The 24465-nt window shown below is 42.6% G+C and overlaps 1 protein-coding gene across 1 annotated transcript in view; it reads right to left on the bottom strand.

The window, feature by feature from the left end:
• Positions 1–24252, bottom strand: part of CUL5 (cullin 5) — a 97546-nt gene extending 73294 nt beyond the window's left edge. The window contains exons 1-2 of the mRNA XM_047070776.1: positions 24181–24252; positions 3506–3615 (exon numbers count right to left, since the gene is read on the bottom strand). Of these exons, the coding sequence (XP_046926732.1) occupies positions 3506–3615; positions 24181–24204 (134 nt within the window). The 5' untranslated portion in view covers positions 24205–24252. The remainder of the gene's footprint in view (positions 1–3505; positions 3616–24180) is intronic.
• Between the last annotated feature and the right edge of the window lie 213 nt (positions 24253–24465).

The following is a 24465-nucleotide window of genomic DNA, read 5'->3' as shown; positions in this document are numbered from 1 at the left end:
TGAAACACGGTGACAGCACTGTCTGGTAAAAGGAAGAAGTGATGGGATGATGAAGTTTTGTCGTTTGGGGGGCTATGAAATCATCCATGGTATGAAACAGCAGCTGAGTTGCTATCTGTTTGAAGAGAAAAGAGTTACCTCGGAAATTTGAAAATGAAAGGGCTAACCCCAGCAGAGTTGGCTAGCGCAATCCCCTGGCTGCTTTTGGCCATGCTGATAAAGTAGGAGGAGAAACGGCACAGTCTGGGTGACACCTGTGATTTCTGTTCTTGCCTCCAATTGGAAAGAGAAAAGGCCCAGAGTTTTGGGTGAATCAAAAATGTCAAATGTTGATTTTGGTTTCCCCCGCAGCCATGAGGAAATAGTTAAATGAGATGCCAGGGTTGGAGAAAGCTTTATATAAACCATGGGAGAAAACGTTGGGGGTGGGGTGCTTGCAGGGAGAAGAAACTACTCCAGCTGTTTCTTCAGCCCAACAGCTATTGCTGAAGCAATCCTTCCAGGTCCCTTGCACTCCAGTCAGGAACTCCCAGCAACTGTAAATGCTAAAGTTACTGCTAGGGGTTTGAACAGGAGGTCAGGGGAGGTTTAAAAAAATGGCTTTGTATTTTGTAGCTATTATATCTGGATGTATGGCCAAAAAAGATGCAAAATGCAATATGCTTGTACTTTTGTAACTGCCGGAGGGGTTGTATCTATCAGGAAAGTTTGGCCCTAAAAATTAGCGGACACAATTTTCTTGCCTTCAGTTGTTGGGGAGGTGACTGGCGTTTAAAGTGTTTGAATATTGGGGCGCCTGGGTGGCGCAGTCAGTTAAGCGTCCGACTTCAGCCAGGTCACGATCTCGCGGTCCGTGAGTTCGAGCCCCGCGTCGGGCTCTGGGCTGATGGCTCAGAGCCTGGAGCCTGTTTCCGATTCTGTGTCTCCCTCTCTCTCTGCCCCTCCCCTTTCATGCTCTGTCTCTCTCTGTCCCAAAAATAAATAAAAAACGTTGAAAAAAAAAAATTAAAGTGTTTGAATATTGGCAACAGAATAAAAGTCTCTGTAACAGGTGATATTTACTATTATTTTTACCTATTAGTATGTTGAGAAGACAACATGAAAACAAAGGAAATCTTCAGACAGAAATACTTTTGGAGTTTTAAAAAGCAGTTTTTAGTGGCCACTGAGCTCTGGCGAAATCAGATGTCTGACCCTCAGAGGCTAATGATTTCCCAGCCTGATGTGCATATTTCTGAGGGGGTCAATTTGGACTCCAAGACTGGTAAGATAAAAAAGGCTTAGAAAAGTCTTGCTTGTCACTTGGACTTGGAACATGACTGTGTGTCTGCAACATCTTGGCTTCCTGCTGCAGAAGAAAACTTGCTCTCTTTTTTAGAGTCCTGAATTCACAGATCTTAAATGCCTGGTCTCCGAGCTGAAACTTGATACTGTCTGTTTCTGACTGTTTCAACCTCAGCATAAGCTGTACTGAACTAAAGAGCCAACGTATACTCAGCGAGCAGGGGTCTGCCATGAGGACCGCTGCAGATATCAGACCCCCTTTGCAGAACCATAGACTGAAAGCATCATGGATTCTGGCTGGACCACCTGAATCACTTGCAGATGCCTAAAGAAAAGGGCTTATTCTCTGATGGAGCCGTCTGAAGTCAAGCGTCTGGCTGACGTTCTACATGTGATACTGAGACTAACTGCACTCCTAACTTGTGGTCACCACCAAGAGCTGCAAGAGTCAATCTCACTGTGAGTGACTTGTGTTCAGTTTTCCGGATTTGTTGCAGTTTTCAACAACTGACGAATAATAACCTGATTCTATTTCACTCACCTCACCTTAGTAAGGCACCTTGGTTGCTAAAGGCCGCTGTCTCCAGAAAGGAAGTGATCTTTTCTAGGCTGCTCACTAGATAAATGATTGGGACAAAAGGCATGGGAGGTGACATAAACTTTAAAAATTTCTGAAAATTTGGAATTTCATCCAGACCAACACCTAAAAATGATACATCTTTCTAGTTAAGGTGTGTAAAAATTGTTTTTCTGTAAAAATGCTTTTGCTCCTCTTGCAAATCCACCTGACTGGGGGGGGGGGCAGTTTTCATTACTGAGTGAGACACAGTGATTGTACAAGAGAGAAAAAAACAAACCCAGCACCTGAGAAGGCTCACGGGAGGAGGAAGACATTACTGATTTTTTATTTTCCTAAGTATTCTAAAATTCCTGACATTAGCCTTCCACACTGCTGTGAGTACCCTGAGGTCAAACCTCACCACACTCAGAGACAGGAGGGAGCAGCCCAACTCCTACACGCTCCACAAAGAGCACACCTAAACATCATCCACTAGTGAGGCAAATCAATTGGTGTCATGAATAAACAAAACTATCTGGAACTAATGTCCTTTAGGCACCTCATCTGAAGACAAGGCCTGAACTGAATTAACAGAAATGGATTGAGAACTCTACAGCCAAAGGTCCTCCGGGACGAGGGAAACTGGGGGCTGGTGATCACATCCGACCTGACTAATGTATGTCTTGCCTGGAGTCCCCTAACAATTGCAAACTCCTTGTATCTGGGTTGCCACACATGTCCTCTGAGACTGCACTTCTTTGGGGATGTACTGTAATGGTCATGACGCTGCTAAGACTCTGGACAGTTCTCAGGTGTGCTTCCACGTATAGGCCAGAGGTGTGCTGGGCCTGAATTGATGGCTCAGGCCACATTAAAAAAAAAAAAAAAGGTTGATTATTGAAACTGAAGGAGAAAACCACCTAGTTTCCTAAAATAAACTTCATGGTTGATGGGATTTATTGTCACTCATCAAATCTAGGACCTCTAAAACGCATAACTGAAATCAGAGTCTGGTCTTGCCCTGCCGTGTGGTATCCCACTGGTAACAGTTTTGCTGTTAAGACATTTTCGGTCAAAAGCCAAGAATTAATTTAAATGGTCAACAATTTCCTACACTGATATAAAACTCTCCTAATGATAGGAATGGACCCCGGTGCCTTAAACGTACAAAATACATACAAACTCTATGGTTTACACTGAACACCAGCTCTCTCTGAGCATCTGGAATCTGGGTACATATCAAGCAGAGGCTACCTTTGTGACCGGCCCCTAATGAAAACTCTCAGGACGGGGTCTCCAAGAGCGTCTCAATTAAACAACATATCACACATGGTGTCAATCCTGTCGCTGGAGAAGCGAAGTGTGTCCTGTGTGATTTCACAAGTACTCTTGGAAGCCTGTGCCCATCGTTCCCCAGGCTTTACTCTCTGTGCCGTTCTTTGTACCGATTTTGCTTTGTATCCTTTTGCTGTAATAAACCACAGCTGTGAGTAGGACTGAATCCTCCCGGCAAATCACTGAATGGAGATGAGGGCTTGGACGAGTAATAATTGTAAACGAGTAAACAGTCCAGTCTAGAGTCAGCATTCCATTTGAATATACAAATGCATCACCAAAATTTCCTTTACTTTAGCAAAAAGTTAGAGTGAATGGATTACTTACGAAAACAGATCAAACCACTGCTGTTTTGTAACAGATTCCTGGCGTAAAAGCTTCAAAACAATTGGACGCATGAAATCCCATTTGTCTTCAAACTGAAGTGAACCTTTATTCTTTAAAAAAAAAAAAAAAGATAAACAGTAGTTTAATTTAAATGCAGTTAAATCAGAAGTATCCATTATTTTTGTCTTTTAGAGTTAGCTAGAGAAACACAAGGCTGGACATGTAAAAGAATCGTTTTCTATAATGGAATCCCTAGAAACTTAATCTGGTTTCGGAGAATCGCAGGAAGACACCACAAAAAAGAAAACTAATTGTACAAACGTGGAAAGAATTTCGCCTTGCCCAAGGACAACTTCTGACCTTTGTCCTTGACTTCTGGTAGTTAATCTCTGGGCTATTAGAATGTACATCTGATAAGAGAGTTTTTGTTCACCTGGTAACCTTGGTACAAACTGGACAATCTAACAAATGTGATTCAGGGAGAGAGCTGGCCACACCTATGGAGTCCTTAGGGTGGGGGCTGACCAATCCAGAAACACCAGAGTAACTATGGGAGGTGGTTTTTGGTTAACCAAAATGGAGACCGAGATGACTCACAAGTAATCAGTCAGTCGTGCCTACATAAGGACGCCCCAATAAAAACTGTGGACACTAGGGGTGCTGACTAGCTTGGTGGGCGCAACATGCGATTCTTGATCTCAGGGTTGTGAGTTTGACCCCCAAGTTTGGTGAAGAGAGTACTTAAAAATAAAAATTAAAAAACAAAACAAAAAACTCTGGAGACTAAAGGTTGGATGAGCTTCCCTGGCTAGTGTGGAGGCCTCTTTTAGGTAAAGGGCCCACAGCAATCCCCTGACTGAATACCGACAGACCCACGAGGTGACCCACCTCAAACTATCCATAAGCCCTAACTGACCAATGGGCTACTTACAACCAGGCACAGTTACCAACAAAGGGGAAATTCGTTGTGTCCCCATACATCCTCACCTTTCTTCTTTAAGTATAGCCTTCATCCCCTGCCTCGTAGCAGACAGTCTCTCCTCGGCTGTCCTGCCTGCCACTCCCTTGCAATTCATTCAATGAACTTCTATCTCCTTGCTGCTGCCTTGGGTGAATCCTTTCATCGCCCACACCACTGGCTTCCACCTGACTGTCACCCCCCATTTGGGGTCCCCCATCTGATCGAGAGGGCCACCACAGCCAGCAGGACTCCACACACACTGTCACACATCAAGGCCAAGATAGAGAGGTGATCTGACTACAGTGGAGAGGAGGAGGAAAGCTCCGTGTCTGGAACTCTCCTAGACTCTGCCCTATGTGTCTCTTTCTTTGGCAGATCTTATCTGTATCCTTTCTCATAATAAACCATACCAGGTCTATGAGTCGAATTAACTACTGAACCTCAGGATGGTTTTGGGAACCCTCCAAACTTGCAGCTGGTATCAGAAGTGAGGGTAGTCTTGTGTGTGGAGACTGAGCCTTCTAATTTCATAGTTGCCCTAAATTGCCCACAAAAAGTGTAATGAAAATCTACATAAACTGTGAAAACTGAAAGAAAAAAAAAAAACGACAAAAGAAGAGAAAAATACCCCACTCCTTTTTTAATGCTAACAAAATACTTAACCGCGAACTGCTGAGAAGAGCACAAGAAATAGAAACTGTATACAGATGTAATGAGAACGTAGATGCCAAAATCTTAAACATTAGCAAGTTAAGGAAGTGGCATGTCAAAAGAATGGCACTTCATAATGACGCGTGGTTTATCCCACGAATGTGGAAGTAGCTGAATATTAAAAACGGTCATCAATTCATTACATTACTAACAAGACAGAGAGACTGTATGTGTTTACTCAATTACTACTATTCCTTTTCAAGGTAACTGGGGCCACGGGACTTGCTTTCACCAATAAATTTCCACAAAAGTCACCAATTTTCGAACATGCCTATGAAACATTTACAAACACACCTATGAAACTCATGATTGTTTTCACTATATATAACGTTGCTGAAGATGACACTCACTTATAGCAGATAAGGTTCCAGACTGATGGCATGGGACCCACAAATTCCCTGAAATTATAACCCAGGAGAGGTTTCTAAGCATGTGGTCTAACCAGAACCTACACCAGAATCACCTGCTGTCGTAGTTTCACATATACATTTCTAAAACTTACCTCAGACCTACTGGATCAGAATCTCTTAAGTTCAGAGTCAGCATATTTAGCAAATCCATGATAAAACTACATAAAAATGTTGGCGGGTTTATGACCAAACACAGGCTAAGAACTACTGACTAACACTAAACTCTTGTCAAAGCAAGTGATGCTTCTTGCATCCATAGACAATGTTTCTTTTTTCCTTTTAATCTTTTTGACAAAGGTAGACTGTCACACGCAGTGCTGCATTCGACATGTCTGGAGTCCTGGAAGCCTGACCACCCTACGCTACAAATGGACCCTGAGAGCTCGTTTGGAGGCTCTAGCAGAGGAGTACGGCTCATATACCCTTGACCAAAGAATGGTCCTCCTCTTCTGGCGAAGGTCATCCCCTTCAACCAAGCGTGCACACGAAGAGGGACGCACGTGGGAGTGGTGAGGGAGGAAGGGCACACCCACCTCACCAGCCAGATCAACCAAATCAACCCTGGTAATCGATGAGACGACAGAGGTCACAGCCAGATCATGCTCGCATCCTGTATCCATGAACAATGATGATCCTAAAAGTTACTGAACTGTCTTGCCCCAGGTACCTATCTATTTTAATCACAGTATTCTTATTATAAGCACCCACGAGTGTATTCGCTCAAAATTTTGTGCGAGGATTAGTTGTGCTTCTCCCCTGAACAACTAGTTTGTTTTTACCTTATGGACTTCAGTGAATCATGTAGGTAACTTTCCTCTCAGTGTTGACTATGGAGAAATTCAGAGTTAGATTTGTAATTCTACGGCATAAATTCTGTGTACTAACCTTACAGCCGGCTTCACTTTTTCTACTGTTCCCTCTGAGGGAGGAGCATGCAAACAAACAAGTTTGAAAGAACCACTGAAAGTTTTCTTGACTAGGACATGCAGAATCATTATATATGCCCTTAATGAGGGGATACATTATAATGTCAACTAAGTCCATTTCCATAAGCAATTTTGGCAATTCGTAAAATTAAACATGGTATAAATCTTATAATTAAAAATCAAAAAGGTACAGAGAACTGGAGTAAACAGGTCTTTGAGATAAATACTCGTTAGACTCTGAAATCTATTAGCTATGGCAAAATAACAGGAAATACATTTTGGGTCTTCTGTTTGTTGAAACATTTTCCCCAATACTAAATTAAAAACAGAATGCAATAACTGAATGTTTTCTATTATTCTTTGATCCAAAAAATGGTGCTCAAGCAATTCTTTGGTCTATTCTCTGTTAAACTGGAGAGCACTTCATTAAATCATAACTAAGCAGCAGGAGACCAAATCTATCTACAAAAGAGAATGCTTTATGAATATGTGAAGGGACTTTCCAATTATGAACCCTGATTTATGAATGCTTCCATTGGCTAACTGAAGGCTGCCTTATCTCTATTAATTTGCTGCAAAGTCTCTTCTGCTTTCTTCCACTATTACTCAGAACAGCAAGTAGGCTGAACTCACCAACTGCTACTATCTGGGAATATCTCACCCCCTGGCTCTTTCACCAAGAAGATTTCAGCATCTGCCACATCCCTGCCCTCTATCCTTTCTTCCTTTCAGCCTAACTCCCTCCCTCACAGGTATTCTTCTCAAACACACAGAAAGGTTATGGGGAAGCCAGGGAGGGGCAGGTCCTGAAGGATACCTCAGGAAAGAGTATTTCAGGCAGAGGAAGCAGCCCTTGTAAAGACCAGAGTAGGGGCACCTGGGCGGCTCAGTCGGTTAAGTGGCCAACTCTGGCTCAGGTCATGATCTCGAAGCTCGTGAGTTTGAGCCCCACACGGGGCTCTGTGGTGACAGCTCAGAGCCTGGATCCTGCTTCAGAGTCTATGACTCCGTCTCTCTCTTCCTCTACCCCACTTGTGCTCGCTCTCTCTCTCTCTCTCTCTCTCTCTCTCTCAAAAATAAATAAATATTAAAAACAAATTTTTTTTTTAATTTTTTTTTTCAACGTTTATTTATTTTTGGGACAGAGAGAGACAGAGCATGAACGGGCGAGGGGCAGAGAGAGAGGGAGACACAGAATCGGAAACAGGCTCCAGGCTCCGAGCCATCAGCCCAGAGCCCGACGCGGGGCTCGAACTCACGGACCGCGAGATCGTGACCTGGCTGAAGTCGGACGCTTAACCGACTGTGCCACCCAGGTGCCCCTAAAAACAAATTTTAAAGGAGGCACTAAGCAGGATTTCCTGACAGTATGCATCTGGGATGAGAGAAAAGAGTAAAGCATGACTCTAAGGCTTTTGTCTGATATGTTAAGACCCACAAAATGGGGTCCACTGCAGGGGCCCAGCCCATGTCCAAATCTAAACTAAGTCAGCCTGCAGTTGGGGAAAAACCTTACTGCCAAGGAAACCTAACACCAATCACAATCCTCCTACTCAGCTTTAGTTAGCTTATTCTACCCTACAGCAGAGGACCTACTTGCTTTATAAGGAAATCTCCAACATCCTAACCAATCAGGCCCTGTTTTTGTCCTGTCTCTTCTAACATTCTATAAAGCTTTCCCTTGCCACAAACCCTTTAGGAAGAGTGTTCCACGGGTTGTTAGGCACTGTACTCCCTCAATCCATAGATCATCTTCCCTGGCATCAAGGGCATCAAAGTTGTTACTAAACTGTTTTAGTTTTGTCGTTTGACACGTCCAAGAAGTATGGCACTGCCGTCAACTGAAATGGAAAAAAACTGTAGATGGAACAGACTAAGAAGGAAAGCCCTGGAGTTTGATTTCAGACACATTACACCTGACACATATATTAAACAGCCCTTTGAAGATGTTGAATTAGCTGTTTCATAATAAACTCTAGAATTTATAGAAAGGTCTAGGCAGGAAATTAAAATATGCAAGTCACTGGAGTACAGATGGGTTTTACAACTTGTTACTGTCACTACCAAGAGAGTGAATATGAGAGAGAAGAGGGCCAGGCTCGAGGCCTTATGCACCCAACATGAAGGGGTGAGAAGAATAAGAAATAAGAAAGGAGATGGAACAATCGCAGAGGTGGCAAGAAAATCAAGAGCATAGGATTCTGGAAACCAAAGGAATAAAGCGTATCAAGGAAGGGGCAGTGATCGAGCGCAGCACATGCTCCTGGAAGATTATGTAAGAGGACTACTGAAAAACCAATACGGAAGTCGTGGAGACCTTCGTATTAATAATGTAAGAGCAGGGGCGCCTGGGTGGCACAGTCGGTTAAGCGTCCGACTTCAGCCAGGTCACGATCTCGCGGTCCGTGAGTTCGAGCCCCGCGTCAGGCTCTGGGCTGATGGCTCGGAGCCTGGAACCTGTTTCCGATTCTGTGTCTCCTTCTCTCTCTGCCCCTCCCCCGTTCATGCTGTCTCTCTCTGTCCCAAAAAATAAATAAACGTTGAAGAAAAAAAATTAAAAAAAAAAATAATGTAAGAGCAGTTCTCATAGAGCGGTAAGGACAAAAGCCGGGGAATGGAACTGAGAGAGAAAAGAGAAAGAAAGAAAACTGGAAAAGTACAGACAACTCTTGGCAGTCTTGCTGTAAAAGAGCACAGAAGTGGCATGGTAGCTGATGCAGAGAGGGAGACAAAATTTCTTTTAAGATGGGATGGACACAGTATATTTTTATACTGATGGGTATATTCCAGGGTATAACACTGATGATGTGAGAGAAAAGGAAGGAAAGTGCTAGAGAATGTGAATTGAAATTTAATTTGCCCAGGGTAAGCAAGAAGGAAAGGGGCACAGTGTGCACAGGTGGAGGAAATAACTCTACCCTAAGAAGGTAAGGCAAAGTACATACATGCAGATGTTAGTAGAAGGGTAGATGAAGTAAGTACCACTCTCTGAAGTTCATTTTTGATTACTTCAGTTTTTCAGTGATGTAGAAAAAAGGAAAATGCCTTGGAAGACAGGTAAGGACATACCAGAAGTTTGAGAGAAAAGACGTGAAACAGATATTGAGGAAAGTAGAATAAATGACCAGGGTAATGTGACGGGGCTCATTTACAGAGTGTGGTCACAGACTTAAAGTGAAAAAAGCACTGGATCAGTAGAGTGGCAATGGAGGTAGCAAGCAGCAGTCAGAGTTTATGTTCTAAAGGGGGCACTAAGGAGGCTTTCCCGGCACATTCACAGGTGCCAGCACTGGAAGATGGAGATATATCTAACCGGGGTATAGTTTTCCCAGGTGAAAGGAGACAGGAGCAGGGGAATCGAGGTGTGTTCAAGGCACTGGTAACAATGACTGAACACAGAATTTATGCTGATAAGAGCGAGACGAAGGACATCAGGAAGAGAGACAGAGCCTTCTTCTTCCACCCATGATGGAATAACGACAGCCAGATCTCCCCTCCTGCCGCAATGGCTAGAGAACCAAAGGGCAGTATAGGACAGTACTTCCTGAGAAAACTATCATAGGGCAGCCCTACAAATGCCCAAACATGCCTGGTTTCTAGACCTCAGCACAAGCAGGGGAACGCAAACAGCCTGGAAGTTTCACTTAGGAGCCAGAGTTCAGAGTTTAGACAGGACAAGGTGACAAAAATTTGTGGCACAGAGTACTAGAAAAAAAGGGAGCTGTGCAAGAGAGGGAGTTCCGGAGATAAACAGAGAGGTGTATCGAGCCTCTGACCGAATACTGACTTGCACATGTGTGTGAGAACACTGTCAGAGACTGGGGAAAGGCCCATGAGAAAGTAGACACAACAATCAGCAGGGCTCATAAAGGGCTACGAAAAGTTTGTGTTGCTACTAGCCAGAATAGAAATGCTCCTCAACATGCAAGACATTCGGTAGAGTCCTCAGAAAGGCACTGCATCTGTAGTGGAGCCTAAGTAGCCCTACCCTGTTGTTCCCAACCCACTATTACAAAACTCGAAAGCAAGCTTCAGAAAGATCAACCTGATTCCAAGTAATTTAACTGTGTGAAAGCCAGACCCTGAAATATTTAAAGCATCAGATCCCAACATATAAAACAATGTCTAGCATCCAATCCAAAATACCAAGCAGGCAAAGAAGAAGGAAAATATAACCCACCATCAAGAGAAAAACCCATCAACAGAAACTGACCCAGAAATGACATGAATTATAGTTTTAACAGAGCATGACATTTATCCAGCTATTATAAATATACTTTGCACTTTCAAGAAAATAGAGGAAAGCATGAACATCACAGAAAGATTTTTAAAAATGATTATCAGGGAACAGCATCATATGACCTGACTTACATATAACCAGAGTCTTGGGGGATAGGAGGGTATTTAAAGAATTAAAAGCCAAAATGTTTCCTAATTTGATAAAAACTATAAACTAAAAACTATAAACTTATACAGTAAGGTGACAGAATCAATGAAATGGAGGCCCTTTTGGAGCCAGATTACTGGAATAATACTTGAATGAGTTAGAAAGACAGGAGGAATCTTGACAGAGTAGGATACGTGACACTGACATTATAGAAGGGTGAAATTTTAAAGTTTATTTATTTTTTTGAGAGAGAAAGATAGAGAGCACAAGTGATAGAGGGGCACATAGAGGTGGGGATAGAAGATCTAAAGCAGGCTCTGCACTGACAGGAGAGATCCCAAGGCGGGGCTCAAACTCATAAACCATGAGATCATAACCTGAGCCGACGTGGGAAGCTTAACCAACTGAGCCACTCAGGTGCTCAAAGGATGACATTTTAAAAAATGTTTTCATTATATTCTTAATGTTTTTCTTTAATCATTCCCTTATAATATTTTCCACTTTTCTTTCATTGCAAATATATGGCATTTTGCTAATTTGGGGTTATAGCCAACAATTTTTTAAAAAATTTTGTTAATGTTTATCCATTTTGAGAGAGAGCGAGTGAGCGAGCAGGGAAGGGGCAGAGAGAGAGGGAGAGAGTAAGAATCCCAAGCAGGCTCCATGTTGTCAGCACACAACCCAATGTGAGGCATGAACTCACGAACCATGAGATCATGACCTGAGCTGAAATCAAGAGTCAGACACTCAACAAACTGAGCCACCCAGGCGCCCCCAACAAATTTTTTATATGTGCTATCTGTGATGCAAAAGAGGATCTCCTTTGGCTAATCTCCACAAAGCTTCTTTCACATTTCCTTGGGTAGTCTGAATATCCGATAACTGTAAATATGAGTTATTTATTTCTCATATTATTTAACTTCATTATAATCTTCAATGTAGATCAACCACTTTGATCATTTTACTTTATAAAATCTATTAATTATGTGTCAGGTACTATTTTAAATACTGACAAGCACTGGGGTGCATAGGTGGTTCAAACAGCTTAAGGGTCTGACCCTGATTTCAGCTCAGGGCCTGATTTTATGGTTTTTGAGTCTGGGCCCCATGTTGGGCTCTGCACTGGCAGTGTGAAGCCTGCTTGTGATTCTCTGTCTCCCTCTCGCTCTGCCTCTCCCCTGCTCATTCATTCATTCTCTCTCTCTCTCTCTCTCTCTCAAAATAAATAAGTAAACTTTAAATAAAATTTACAAGTTTTAATTCATTTAATCTTTATAAATATCCTAGGTGTTTGGTATATTATTATTCTCACTTTATAGATGAAAAAATTGTACACTGTACCTGAGATTAGGTTAGGTTATTTCCCTAAGGTTATAGATAATGAGTGGTAGAGCAGGGATTCAAATCCAAGCAGTTTAGTTCTGTTAGTTCTGCCACATTCTTAACTACTTCCTGGATCTTTCTTGAATGAGCAGTAGAGGGACTTGAAACGTATGGGTCAGAGCCAACCCTTGATTTCATTTAAAAAAAAAATGCAGGAAAAAAACCCAAAAAAACTATGATTATAAAAATTTAGTGACCATCTAGGGCGCCTGGGTGGCGCAGTCGGTTAGGCGTCCGACTTCAGCCAGGTCACGATCTCGCGGTCCGGGAGTTCGAGCCCCGCGTCGGGCTCTGGGCTGATGGCTCAGAGCCTGGGGCCTGCTTCCGATTCTGTGTCTCCCTCTCTCTCTGCCCCTCCCCCGTTCATGCTCTGTCTCTCTCTGTCTTAAAAATAAATAAACGTTGGAAAAAAAAAATTAAAAAAAAAAAAATTTAGTGACCATCTAAAAACCACAAGATAGAACCATCACTATAAAAAGAGACTTAGTTATCTTCAAACGTGGTACAGAAGGGAAATAATACTATTTTCCAAAAAGCTAAAAATCTTTCCCCATTGAAATGAGACACTTCACAGGACGCTTCCCTTTAAAACCTTTAGTTTGCAGGGGCACCTGGCTGGCAGGTGGTAGAGCATGTGACTCTTGATCTCAGGATTTGAAGTTCAAGACTCACATTGGGTGGAGAGATTACTAAATAAAGTCTTAAGGGGACCCTAGGTGGTTCAGTTGGTTAAGCATTGACTCTTGATTTTGGCTCAGGTCATGATCTCACGGTGGTAAGATCAAGCCCTATGTCATGGAGCCTGCTTGGATTCCCTCTCCTTTTCTCTCTGACCCTCCTCCATCCTCTCTCCCTCTCTCTCTCAAAATAAATAAATAAACATTTTAAAATAAAATAAAATCTTGAAAGAAAAAAACCTTTAGGTTTCCTTTATAAAGAAAAAATCCTTTTTAAAGAAATTTTGATAGTCCTTGAATTTTTAGAAACCAAAACAACTAATTTTAAGGAAAAAAAAAGAAAAAATAACAGTACTGATAGAAGAGTTTGAACTTATTTGAGGGGTTTCTTCATCATTTATTTATTACATTTACTCATTCAACAAATGTCTTGAGTGCCCACTACACATGAAGAATTATGCTAGTCACTGGGACTTATAAATGAAAGGTCTTCTGGGGCACCTGGGTGGCTCAGTCGGTTAAGCGTCTGCCTTTGGCTCAGGTCATGATTTCACAGTTCATGAGTTCCAGCCCGGCATTGGGCTCTCTGCTGTCAGCGCAGGGCCTGCTTTGGATCCTCTGTACCCTTCTCTCTCTCCCCGTTCCCTGCTGTCTGCCTCTCTTAAGAAATATATAAACATTAAAAAAACTTTTTTAAATAAATAAGTAAATAAATGAAAGGTCTTCCAGGAACTCACACTCTAATATAGTGTTCCTTAAACTGTGGTTTATGGATTCCTAGAAGGGTCCCAGGATATACTTTTGAGGCTCAAAACTATAAAAATAAATTAATTTTATGTTCTTTTTTTTTTTAAATAAGGTATTAATACAAGTAGAGTCTGGATCGTTTGTATGACCTTTTAACCAAGCACTAACCACAAAGAAAGGAATTGATAAACCGTACAACATAAAAAAATAAAAACTTTAGACACCATTCAGGACCTGAAAAAGCTACCCACATAGTGGAAGAAGTATTATTCCTAATACACATATCCAAGATAGGCTCTTATCCAATATATGTAAAGATTCCAAACAAAGCAAAACCTGTGAAGATTCCTAAAAATCAGTAAGAAATGAAAAACAATCCAATGTAAAACTTGGCAAACGCTGGAAGAGACCCTCCATAAAGACAGTATCTACATGGCCAATAACCATATGAAAAAGCACCCACCATCATTAATCATCAGGGAAACACACATTAAAGTCATGAGAAAAAAATCACTATAAACCACCAAAAAGGCTAGAATAGAACAGAATGACAATACCAAGTATTAGACAAAATTCAGAGCAACCAAAACTCTCAATGTGCTGGTGAGAGTGTAAATTGCTACAACCACTTTAGGAAACTCTTTAGCAGTATCTATGGAAGCTAAACAAATGCATACTATGTGAACCCCCAATTTCATGTCTAGGTATGCTTCCCAATGAGCTGCACACATATGTCAACCAAAAGACATCGTATCTCAATTCATAACAGTAAAAAAAACCCATAAACCCCCTAAAAGTCCATCAGCAAGAGGATGGATAAATTGTGAAATATTCGTAACAGTGGAACACTATATAGCAACAAAAATTTAGCATGTAATAAGAGGAATCTCAAAGAAATCATGTTGAGGAAAAAAGTCACACACAAGAGTACACACTGGTTCCTGAACAGACAAAACACATCTACAGTTATTAGAAGTCAGCGTAGTGATTACCTTGCGGAAGGGGTTACAAGTTAGAGACTAGCACAAGACAACAGAGAGGGGGCTTTCAGAGATACTGTTAAATATTCTATTTCTAGATCTGGGTGTTGATCATACAGGTATGTTTACTTTATAAACATGCATCCAACCACAGACTTATGATTTGTGTGCGTTTCTGTATACAGGTCATATTTCAACAAAGCTTACTTTAAAAATGGGCATGCTAGTATTGTTCATTTAAAAATTATTTTTTTAGTACTGTATTTAATTTGTAACTATCTTTTATTTTTATTTTATTTTATTTTGTTTTATTTTATTTTATTTTATTAGAGAGAAAGAAAGTACTCAAGCAGGGGAGAGGGGTAGAGGGAGAGAAGAGAATCTCAGGCAGTCTCCATGCTCAATGAGGAGCCCAACACGGGGCTCGATCTCAAAAACGATGAGATTATGACCTGAGCCCACATCAAGAGTTGGTTGCTCAACTGACTGAGCCACCCAAGTGCCCCTTGTAACTATCTTTAAAAAAAATTTTTTTTAATATTTTTTATTCTTGAGAGAGAGACAGAGACAGAGCACAAGTGGGGGAGGGGCAGAGTGAGAGAGGGACACAGAATCAGAAGCAGGCTCCAGGCTCTGAGCTGTCAGCACACAGCTGGACGCGGGGCTTGAACTCACAAGCCATGAGATCATGACCTGAGCTGAAGTCGGACCTTTAACCAACTGAGCCACCCAGGCACCCCATGGAGAGAACCTGTGACTCTGATCTCAGGGCTGTGAGTTAGAGCCCCATAATGGGTGTAGAAATTACTAAAATATTTAAATACATTTTTTTTTAAAGTTGCATTTGGAAGAAAATAAAGTTTTTTTTTCAACGTTTATTTATTTTTTTGGGGACAGAGAGAGACAGAGCATGAACGGGGGAGGGGCAGAGAGAGAGGGAGACACAGAATCGGAAACAGGCTCCAGGCTCCGAGCCATCAGCCCAGAGCCTGACGCGGGGCTCGAACTCACGGACCGCGAGATCGTGACCTGGCTGAAGTCGGACGCTTAACCGACTGCGCCACCCAGGTGCCCCGAAAATAAAGTTTTTAATAGTTGTATTAGTTATTATTTCTATACATCTTCATGATAACAAAGGTACAAGAAAAGTTAAAGGAGAAGTTGAGTCAAGACAAGAAATAATATCATGCACACAATTAGAATTATTTTTTACTCATCGGCACTCTTTCACTCCCAGAACATTTTGACGACACAGGGAATTTAGTTGATTTAAGATTTGTATTTGTTCCCTCTGTGAAGTTCTGATCCTACTGATTATGAATTATATTCAATGATGGCACCCTAATTACTTTACAAAAGGAATCCAATTTGTGTATTTATCTTGGGTCTTTCCTGTAAACAATGAGGCTAGCTATTTGAATGTTGGGTTCCTATATGATCTATGAGCCACTGGTACTCCCAGTTATGTGATTTTAAAACCACATTTGCAACCCCCATTAACCAAAAGAACCACAAAACTCCAGTATATATTCGAATCCTGGCAATTCTCACTATGTTCCAGCCACACCAACCTTTTAAAGGTGCTCCTTAAATATGCCAAGCTCACCAGTGCACCTCAGGACCTTTGCCCTGGGCAGAATGCAGACCATTCAAGTCTAGCATCAGTATTGCCCCACAGAGGTCCTAAGAAAACTGCCTTTCCCCCTTTCCTCTCTGCAGATCCAGAACCTAGATCTTAAGCATACAGGAGATTTAATATGGCTTTGAGACTGAAAATTTTATGTTTTTTTTTTATATATGTTTATTCACTTTTGAGAGAGAGACAGTGTGAGTGGGGGGAGGGCAGAGAGAGAGAGGGGGACAGAGGATCTACAGCAGGCTCTGTGCTGACAGCAACAAGCCTGATGTGAGGCTCAAACTCATGAACCATGAGATCACGACCCAAGCTGTAATCAGACACTCAAAACCGACTGAGCCACCCAGACGCCCAGAGATTGAAATTTTTAATGTAGAGTAATAGAATTTTTTATTTTCATTTTTTAAAGTAAGTTCCACACCCAGCGGAGAGTCCAACAGGGCTTGAACTCACGACCCTGAGAGATCAAGACCTGAACTGAGACTAAGAGTCAGATGCCTAACCAACTGAGCTACCCAGGCACCCTGGGTAACAACTTTTTTTAAAGACCAGAAAGTTAGGAGATGGGGCTGAAATGTCATCAAGTGGCAGAGAAGGAAAATTCAACAGAATATAGTTGAAAGCAATATTTAGGGGAACAAATTTATTTTGTTGTAAGACAGTGCCCCCGTCTTCTAAGCACTCTTGATTATACTGTTTTCATCTCAGCTCTCATTACTACAAAACTACCCCATGTGTTACTTCTTTGGTGTCAGTATTTACACATTTGAATAGAAGTTCCAAAGACTAAGGACCCTATCTGTCATATTCCCTACTGTATCACAGAATAGTATCCAGCACAGAATACACGCCTACATATTTGTAGAATGAACAAACCCTGTTACAGAGATCAAATATCCCTGACGTTACTTGTAAGTACTACATCTATTATGACCAATGTTTTAACCTGAGCTGTAACTTGTTTGGGTGTTTACACAGTCCATCAGGTGCCAATTTATTCTACCTACTATACCAAAGCAAGAGTCAGATGGCTTTCTGTGACACAACTGGGTTCACCAGGACACCTAGCAAAACATCTATTAAGAAACACCTGTCTTTGTCTATCTCTCTTCTCCAGCCTTCTCCTCTGTCCACCAGACGGATGTCTAGCGTCCTCCTGATAACCTCCTGCAGTCTAAAATTCCCCTCTTCTAATCCATTGATAAACAACTGATCTCTCAAAGTTCATCCTAAACTGTCACATTCTGTTAGTAGCAATAATTAATATACATCACCTCCAGATAATGGTAATTTTGTTCACTCATTTCTCTTCACAGAATATGAACAATTCTCACATTTACATTTATCATTGCTTTTTTAAATTTTTAAAATATTTATTTTTGACAGAGAGAGAGCAAGCACGAGCATGAGTGGTAGAGGGGTGCAGAGAAAGGAAGACAGAGAATCCAAAGCAGGATCTAGGCTCTGAGCTGTCAGCACAGGACCCCACACCAGGCTCAAACCCATGAACCACGAGACCATGACCTGAGCTGAAGTTGGATGTTTAACTGACTGAGCCATTCAGGTGCCCCATCACAGTTTTATAGTAACTAATTCAGTCTACTATTCCTACTTCCACCTCTACCCATGGCCAACAATCATAACCCTGAATTCCCTTTTTCCCTAAGCTGTGTCAAATGTAAGCATGTCTCTAGGACAGGACACTGGAGGGAGGGCAGGCCCCCTAAGGATCATGTGCCTCTTACATACCCATTCAGAAGGGCAATTTCCCACAACTCAATGAAAACTGACAAGTTAGGTTCTTAAATAAGGCTCTCATTTACGTTCAAATACAAATTAAAAGGAATCATGCACTTGGGTATCTTAACCATTCACTGACAACATTCAAATCTTGATAATCACGTCCCTAATTCCTTGCCAAGCATGTTCCTGACTCAGTGCTTTTACACGGGCTGTTCCCATTCCCTCTACATGAAACTCTTCTCCAAACATGTACAGGCTTCTTCCCTTGCTTCATTCAGGTCTCCAGTCCAATGTCCTCTCCTCAGAGGGCTTCCCTCATTAGCACAGCAATTGCACTACTAGATATTTACCCAAAGGTTCAAAAATACTGATTCGAAGGGACACATGAACCCCGATGTTTACAGAAGCATTGTCAACGATAACCAGATTATGGAAAGAGCCCAAATGTCCATCGACTGATCAATGGATAAAGAAGATGTGCTATAAATGTATGGCAAGATTTCATTCTTTTTGATGGAATATTAGCCATCAAAAAGAATGAAATCTTGCCATTTCCAACAACGTGGATGGAACCAGAGTGTATTATGCTAAGCAAAACGAGTCGGTCAGAGAAAGACAAATACCATTAATTCACTGATACGTGGAATTTAACAAACAAAACAAATGAACACAGCGGAAGAGGGTGGGGGAAAGAGATGGGGAGGCAAATCATAAGAGACTCTTGGGGGCACCTGGGTGGCTCAGTCGGTTAAGCATCTGACTCTTAATTTCAGCTCAGGTCATGATCTCACCATTGGTCAGTTCAAGCCCCACATCAAGCTCAGAGCTGTCAGTCATTCTCTCTCTCCTTGCCTCTCTGCCCTTCCCCTTCTGTCTCCCTTCCTCCCTCTCAAAACAAACTTAAAAACAAACAAACAAAAGATAAGAGATTCTTAACTACAGAGAACAAAAAGGGTTGATGGAGGGAGGTGGGTAGGTGATGGGCATTAAGGAGGGCACTTGTTGTCCTGAGCACTTGGTATTGTATGTAAGTGATAAACCACTAAATTCTACTCCTGAAGCCAATATTACACTATATGTCAACTATCTAGAATTTAAGTAAAAATATGGAAAAGAAAAAAAACCCCACCAGATTCCTCTCTATCCTTTCCCTAATTGTTTTTCTTCATAGCATATACCTGACCTATAGAATGTATTTGTTTATATGCTTTTTGCCTCTCTCTCCATAAAAAATATAAATTAAATTAAAAAAAACTTTTTAATGTTTATTTATTTTTGAGAGAGGGTGAGAGAGACAGGGCTCGAGTGGTGGAGGGTCAGAGAGAGAGAGGGAGACACAGAATCAGAAATAGGCTCCAGGCTATGAAGTGTGAGACTATGACCTGAGTCGAAGTTGGATGCTTAAGTGACTGAGATACCCAGGCCCCCCACCACCACCTCTGTGGATCTAATTAGAAGGGAACAGAACCAGAAATTTCTTCTTTTAACCAATCAACACTCACAGAGCGTCTACAATGCAGATACTTCACTCGACTCCTCTTTTTAAGCAATTATCACTCGTTTATGGAGCACCTATCATAAACGATCACTGCAGTTGATGATTAAGGCATCAAGATTAATAACATAAAGTCCTGCAATAATGGGGCTTACAATCTTGGAAGGGAGCTAGATATGTAAATAGATTATGCAAATAATATATAAGTATATATGCATTATGTATAAGTATATGCTTGTAAGTACACTTATATGTATATACTTATATACACGTATACACATATATAAGTATGTAACTATTATGAAAATAACATATAAGTACACAAATATGTAATATATAAGTATACAAGTATGTAATATATAAGTATACAAGTATATAAGTACACAAATATATAATATATAAGTGCTGGAAAAAACCTGATGTAGTGCTCTGGTTATGCAGGGCAGGCAACAATTTGAAAAGAGAGCTCTAAGAAGAAAGGAGGAATCTGGGCTGGGTCTTAATGACTAAAAATGAATTTAACAGGCAAATATTGAGGGATAGTGGTATACTACTGAACCAACAAGGAACCAGCCAGGTAGAGGTAGGGGTGTGTGAGAGAAAGAGAGAAAGAGGGTGAGAGGGAGAGAGAGAGAGGGGAGAGAGAAGGAGAGGACATGGGAGGGAGACAGATATTAGGGAGAAGACCCAACTGGAAAGATATCAAAGAATTTGAACCATCAAAGGTATGTGAGCAGGAAAGTGATATGGTCAGAACTGTGTTTTGGTCCAGAGCTCAGATCAGAGTTAAGAGATAAAAATAGTGAAATCATGGGAGTTAAGACTGCCCCAGAAACAGAAGTACAAAGATAGAAAAGGGCTGAAGATTAAATCCCAAGAAATAACTACATTGGGGAGGATAGGAGGGAGGTCAGAGAAAAACACAAGTGATCTGAGAGACGGGACACCAAAAGAGAACCTCATAAAAATTAAAAGGGAAGCAGAGATAGTCATCAACAATATCAGAAGAGAGGATGGACGTAACATTTCGCAATCACGAAGTTGCTATTGCTCTTGAGACCGACAGCTTCACTGTAAGCAGGTGGGGGTCAGGGGAGAGTCGGGTCAGAGTTAAAGAAAAAGGTGTAGAATTAAAGGCAGCGAGTGGGGGAGCCACCTTTCAAACAACAGCAAGAGTGAATGGAAAGAGAAAAAAGGGCAAAATTTTGTGGCCAAAGCAGAGTACAGGTGAAGTTTATACCAGGAGACAGGGGAACTTTCTTATCCCTATAGAAGTGAGGAGGAGACTGAAACAAAATAACAGGGAATGTACTGACAAGTCCTGGGGGGGGGGGGCGGGGAGGGGGGAATGAAGGCTGAAGAACAAATGGAAGGAAGCAATACAGTGGGTGCCTTGAAAAAGAGGAGACTCTAAGGGAAACTGGAAAAATTGGTGATACTGATCAAGGTTAAGGGCACTCCAAATAACTGAATAAAGTAATAGGCTAAGAATTAAATGGGGTGGAGACTTGAAAAATAAGATTTAAACAACTGCTATTTGGGGTAGGATTCTCAACTAGAAATGAAGAAAACAGCAAAGAGCACTTAGGGCCTAGATACTGCAAAAGCAAAGGAACAAGAATTATATGTTAAAAAAAGACTAGTAATATTGAAAGGTTTTAGGCAAAATAAACCCCCCAAACAACTGATAATTGTTTATGACAAAACATACACCACCAATCTCTGTATATTCAAAAGACTTCCAAAATCCAGCCATAGTCCACTTGCTTTAAACAAAGTATTATATCAAATTCCAGTATTAAAAAAGTAGGTGGTTTGTATTGCTTTGCCTACTGACTTGCAAGTTTCACATCAAAGTTTCGATCTTGTTATCTCTCAAAACATATTAGCTATCCCTCCAAACTGTCATCCACAAAGTCCAAAATCTTAACTTCACCCAAGTTACTGGCAAACAGGAAAAGAACTTATTTTTTCAGAAGAACACTGAAAGCCTCCCTTCAGGGTTGATGATTTATCACTTATCATTTCTTCAGGTACAGCTGTTTAACTGATAATGAAGCAAATTCTAACTGTATTCTCATCTAGCCCACGTTTCTCCGTTGTGACCCCAGGACATGACAATTTCGGCAAATATGATCTGGTGAAATCTAACTGCACAACGTCTAAGGCATATTTCTCTTGTGAATCACTCTATTCGCCCTATCAAAAAAGCAAATAAGGCTAACGTGGCCACACCCAACCAGCTCTCTCTCTATTCAAGGGTACCCCCAGACTTGAATTTAAATGAGCCTATGAATTATGTTATGGCTCTACCCTGGCAGGGTCTCACTACATTTCTCCAGGAAGACAGACTGTTCACTTTTTAATTAGTTACTTTTTGTTTTTAAGAGAGAGAGAAAGAGAGACACGTGCACACGCTGGAGAGCAGAGAGAGAGAGAGAGAGAGAGAGAGAGAGAGGGAGGGAGACACAGAATGTGAAGCAGGCTCCACACAGTGCAGAGCCCAACACGGGGCTCTTATCCCAGGACCCTGAGAGCACGACCTGAGCCGAAATCAAGAGTCCTATGCTCAACCCACTGGGCCACCCAGGCACTCCTAATTAGTTACTTCTGTTAAGTATAAAAATGAGACAACCTCTCTCCCCACCCCCAAAAAGAAAGAAAAAAGGCAAAAAACAAGCAAAAAACCAATACAACAGTTTTCTGGCCAACTTGAACATGGAAACTTTTGGTGATACAGACAGAAGAATCAAATGTCTATTTATAACGTTCACTACGTTAGTTATACGTATTTTAAATCGCAGACTTTGTTAAACAATATTCAGAAATTCCCTCTCCCCCTTTTCAACGCTTCATGAAACAATTTCACTGAAAAATTTCCAGTGTGACTTTGGCATGTGTCTTCATGTTCACTGAAGTGAATGATTCATTCACCTTTTTTCAAAGCATTACCACCTTCCTTTAATTTATAAACGTTGTCTGAGTTAATATGAAGTATTATATGTAATATGACGTATATATGAAATATTATACGCAATATTTCAGAACTTCTTGAATCCCTGTGAACTTTTTAACCTGAGTCCTAAATGCCCATTTTCTCTACCTTCAAGCAGTCTTTTCGTTCTATAGGTGGGCGTTGGATTCGAACAATCATAATCCCGACAAGGTAAGCACTCTTCTAGTATTTATGAAGTCGCTTAGCTTGGCAAGGCTTTGTACGGAATAGAATAAAGCGACTTTCTCTTTTCTGAGAGATAATTCTTGGGGGGGAAAGGGCCTTGGTTTACATCCAAGTAATCATCGAGTCAAAAAAAAAAATCACAAAGAATCACGAACCCAAAAACTTCTTAAGCACACTTCAATGAATAACATTAACTACCGCTTATGGAAACAGGCAGAGGCACCAACAGGCGCCTTCAGAACTTTTCTTTCTGACTCTATCAGAACTCTGCTATACTGTTACAAAAGGAGGGTAGAATGGGTTACTCGATGCCCATGAATTCGTTTTCTGAGACAAACAGCGGTCGTAGTAACTCAAGTTATTCGTGTGTATTGTGTACTGATTCCCCGCCAGTCACTATTTTAAGCCTTTTGCACACATTAACTCGATCTTAACGATGCTCCTATGAAATAGGTGCTATTGATAACGCCGTGGGATGGGTAAGGAAACCTAGGCACAGAGAAGTTAAGAAACTTGCCAAAAGTCACACAGCTTCTGAGTGGCAGGCTGAGCGGAAGCCATACCGCCTCTTACACTAATAAAATTAGGTCTACATTTCCTAAGACAGCCTCACCTGTTGGACAGTTATCATCAGTTGCCCAAAGGAGACCTAAGTGAGGGGCCAGCATACTTTCATGTACTTCCTATTATCCGTGCGCCGTGTCTTCTCCTCCTCCCAACTTTTTAACTGATGGGGAGAGAATACGCTCCTGCGGGCCTAGCCCTTCCCGGCCTTCCCACACGCTAACTCACTGGAGCCGTTTCCTCGGGTCCCGTAACTTTCCCAAGCTCCACACCGCTGGGAGCACTTCCTCGCTCGGTCCTCCGGCTGCACCGCACCGGGGTCGCGAGGTAGTCTCCCAAGGAAAAACCCGAACTCCAGAACCGGAGAGCAGGAGGGAAGGCGCAGAGGGCCGACAGGAGAGCCCGGCCCCGCTCGCCGTGCGGCCGGGAATTTCTGGCAGACTAGACGCGGCGAGCAGAAATTCAGAAGGTGGGAGCGGGGAGGGGGAGGGGGTCAGTCAAGTCATTGAAACCTACTGGGCAGCATTTTCTCGGATCGCCCTCTCACGCGTCCCGGGCGCCCGCCTCGGAGAGAGCCGAGACCCCGAGAGCGCGCACGGCCCGGCGGGTCCGGGCGCGGCAGCACCGCGCACCCGCCGCCCCGGGGCCGGGGCCGGTCCCCCGCGCCGGGCCTCGCACACCGCGGCCGACCGGCGGGGCGGACGGCCGGCGCCTCCCGACCCCAAGGCCACAGACCCCCCGCGTTCCGGCCCGCGGCGGCGGACGGCCCCCGAACGCTCCCCCCCTCCGCCGCTGAGCCCGAACCGGGCCTCTCCCGGCGAGCCGAGCCCAACGGGGACGCGGGGTCCAAGCCGGGCTGCGCTGAGGGTCTTACCTTTAACAGATTAGACGTCGCCATGTTCCTTCAACTTAGCGTCTCGCGAGACGGCGCGAGATTTCGTGGCGCTCCGGGCCAGGCCCCAGGCGGAGGCCGGGGTTCCCACCGGGGCCGACCCGCCCGCCGGCCCGCACCGGGGGTGTGCTCGGCACCGCGGGGGCGTGCCGACAGCGCTGACCTCGTCCCGGGCACCTGGAGCTTCCTCACTCGTCCCCCCTACATGGTCACCGGAGCTCCCCCACGCGAAAGAGCTCATGCAAACGCTCGGGGAGACGGCAGCGG

Source organism: Lynx rufus, unplaced genomic scaffold (assembly GCF_022079265.1).
Source record: "Lynx rufus isolate CCGP_SWC_20201006 ecotype Redwood Valley unplaced genomic scaffold, mLynRuf1.p SCAF_9, whole genome shotgun sequence".
Lineage (NCBI taxonomy): Eukaryota > Metazoa > Chordata > Mammalia > Carnivora > Felidae > Lynx > Lynx rufus.
This window is presented reverse-complemented; position numbering and strand designations above follow the sequence as displayed.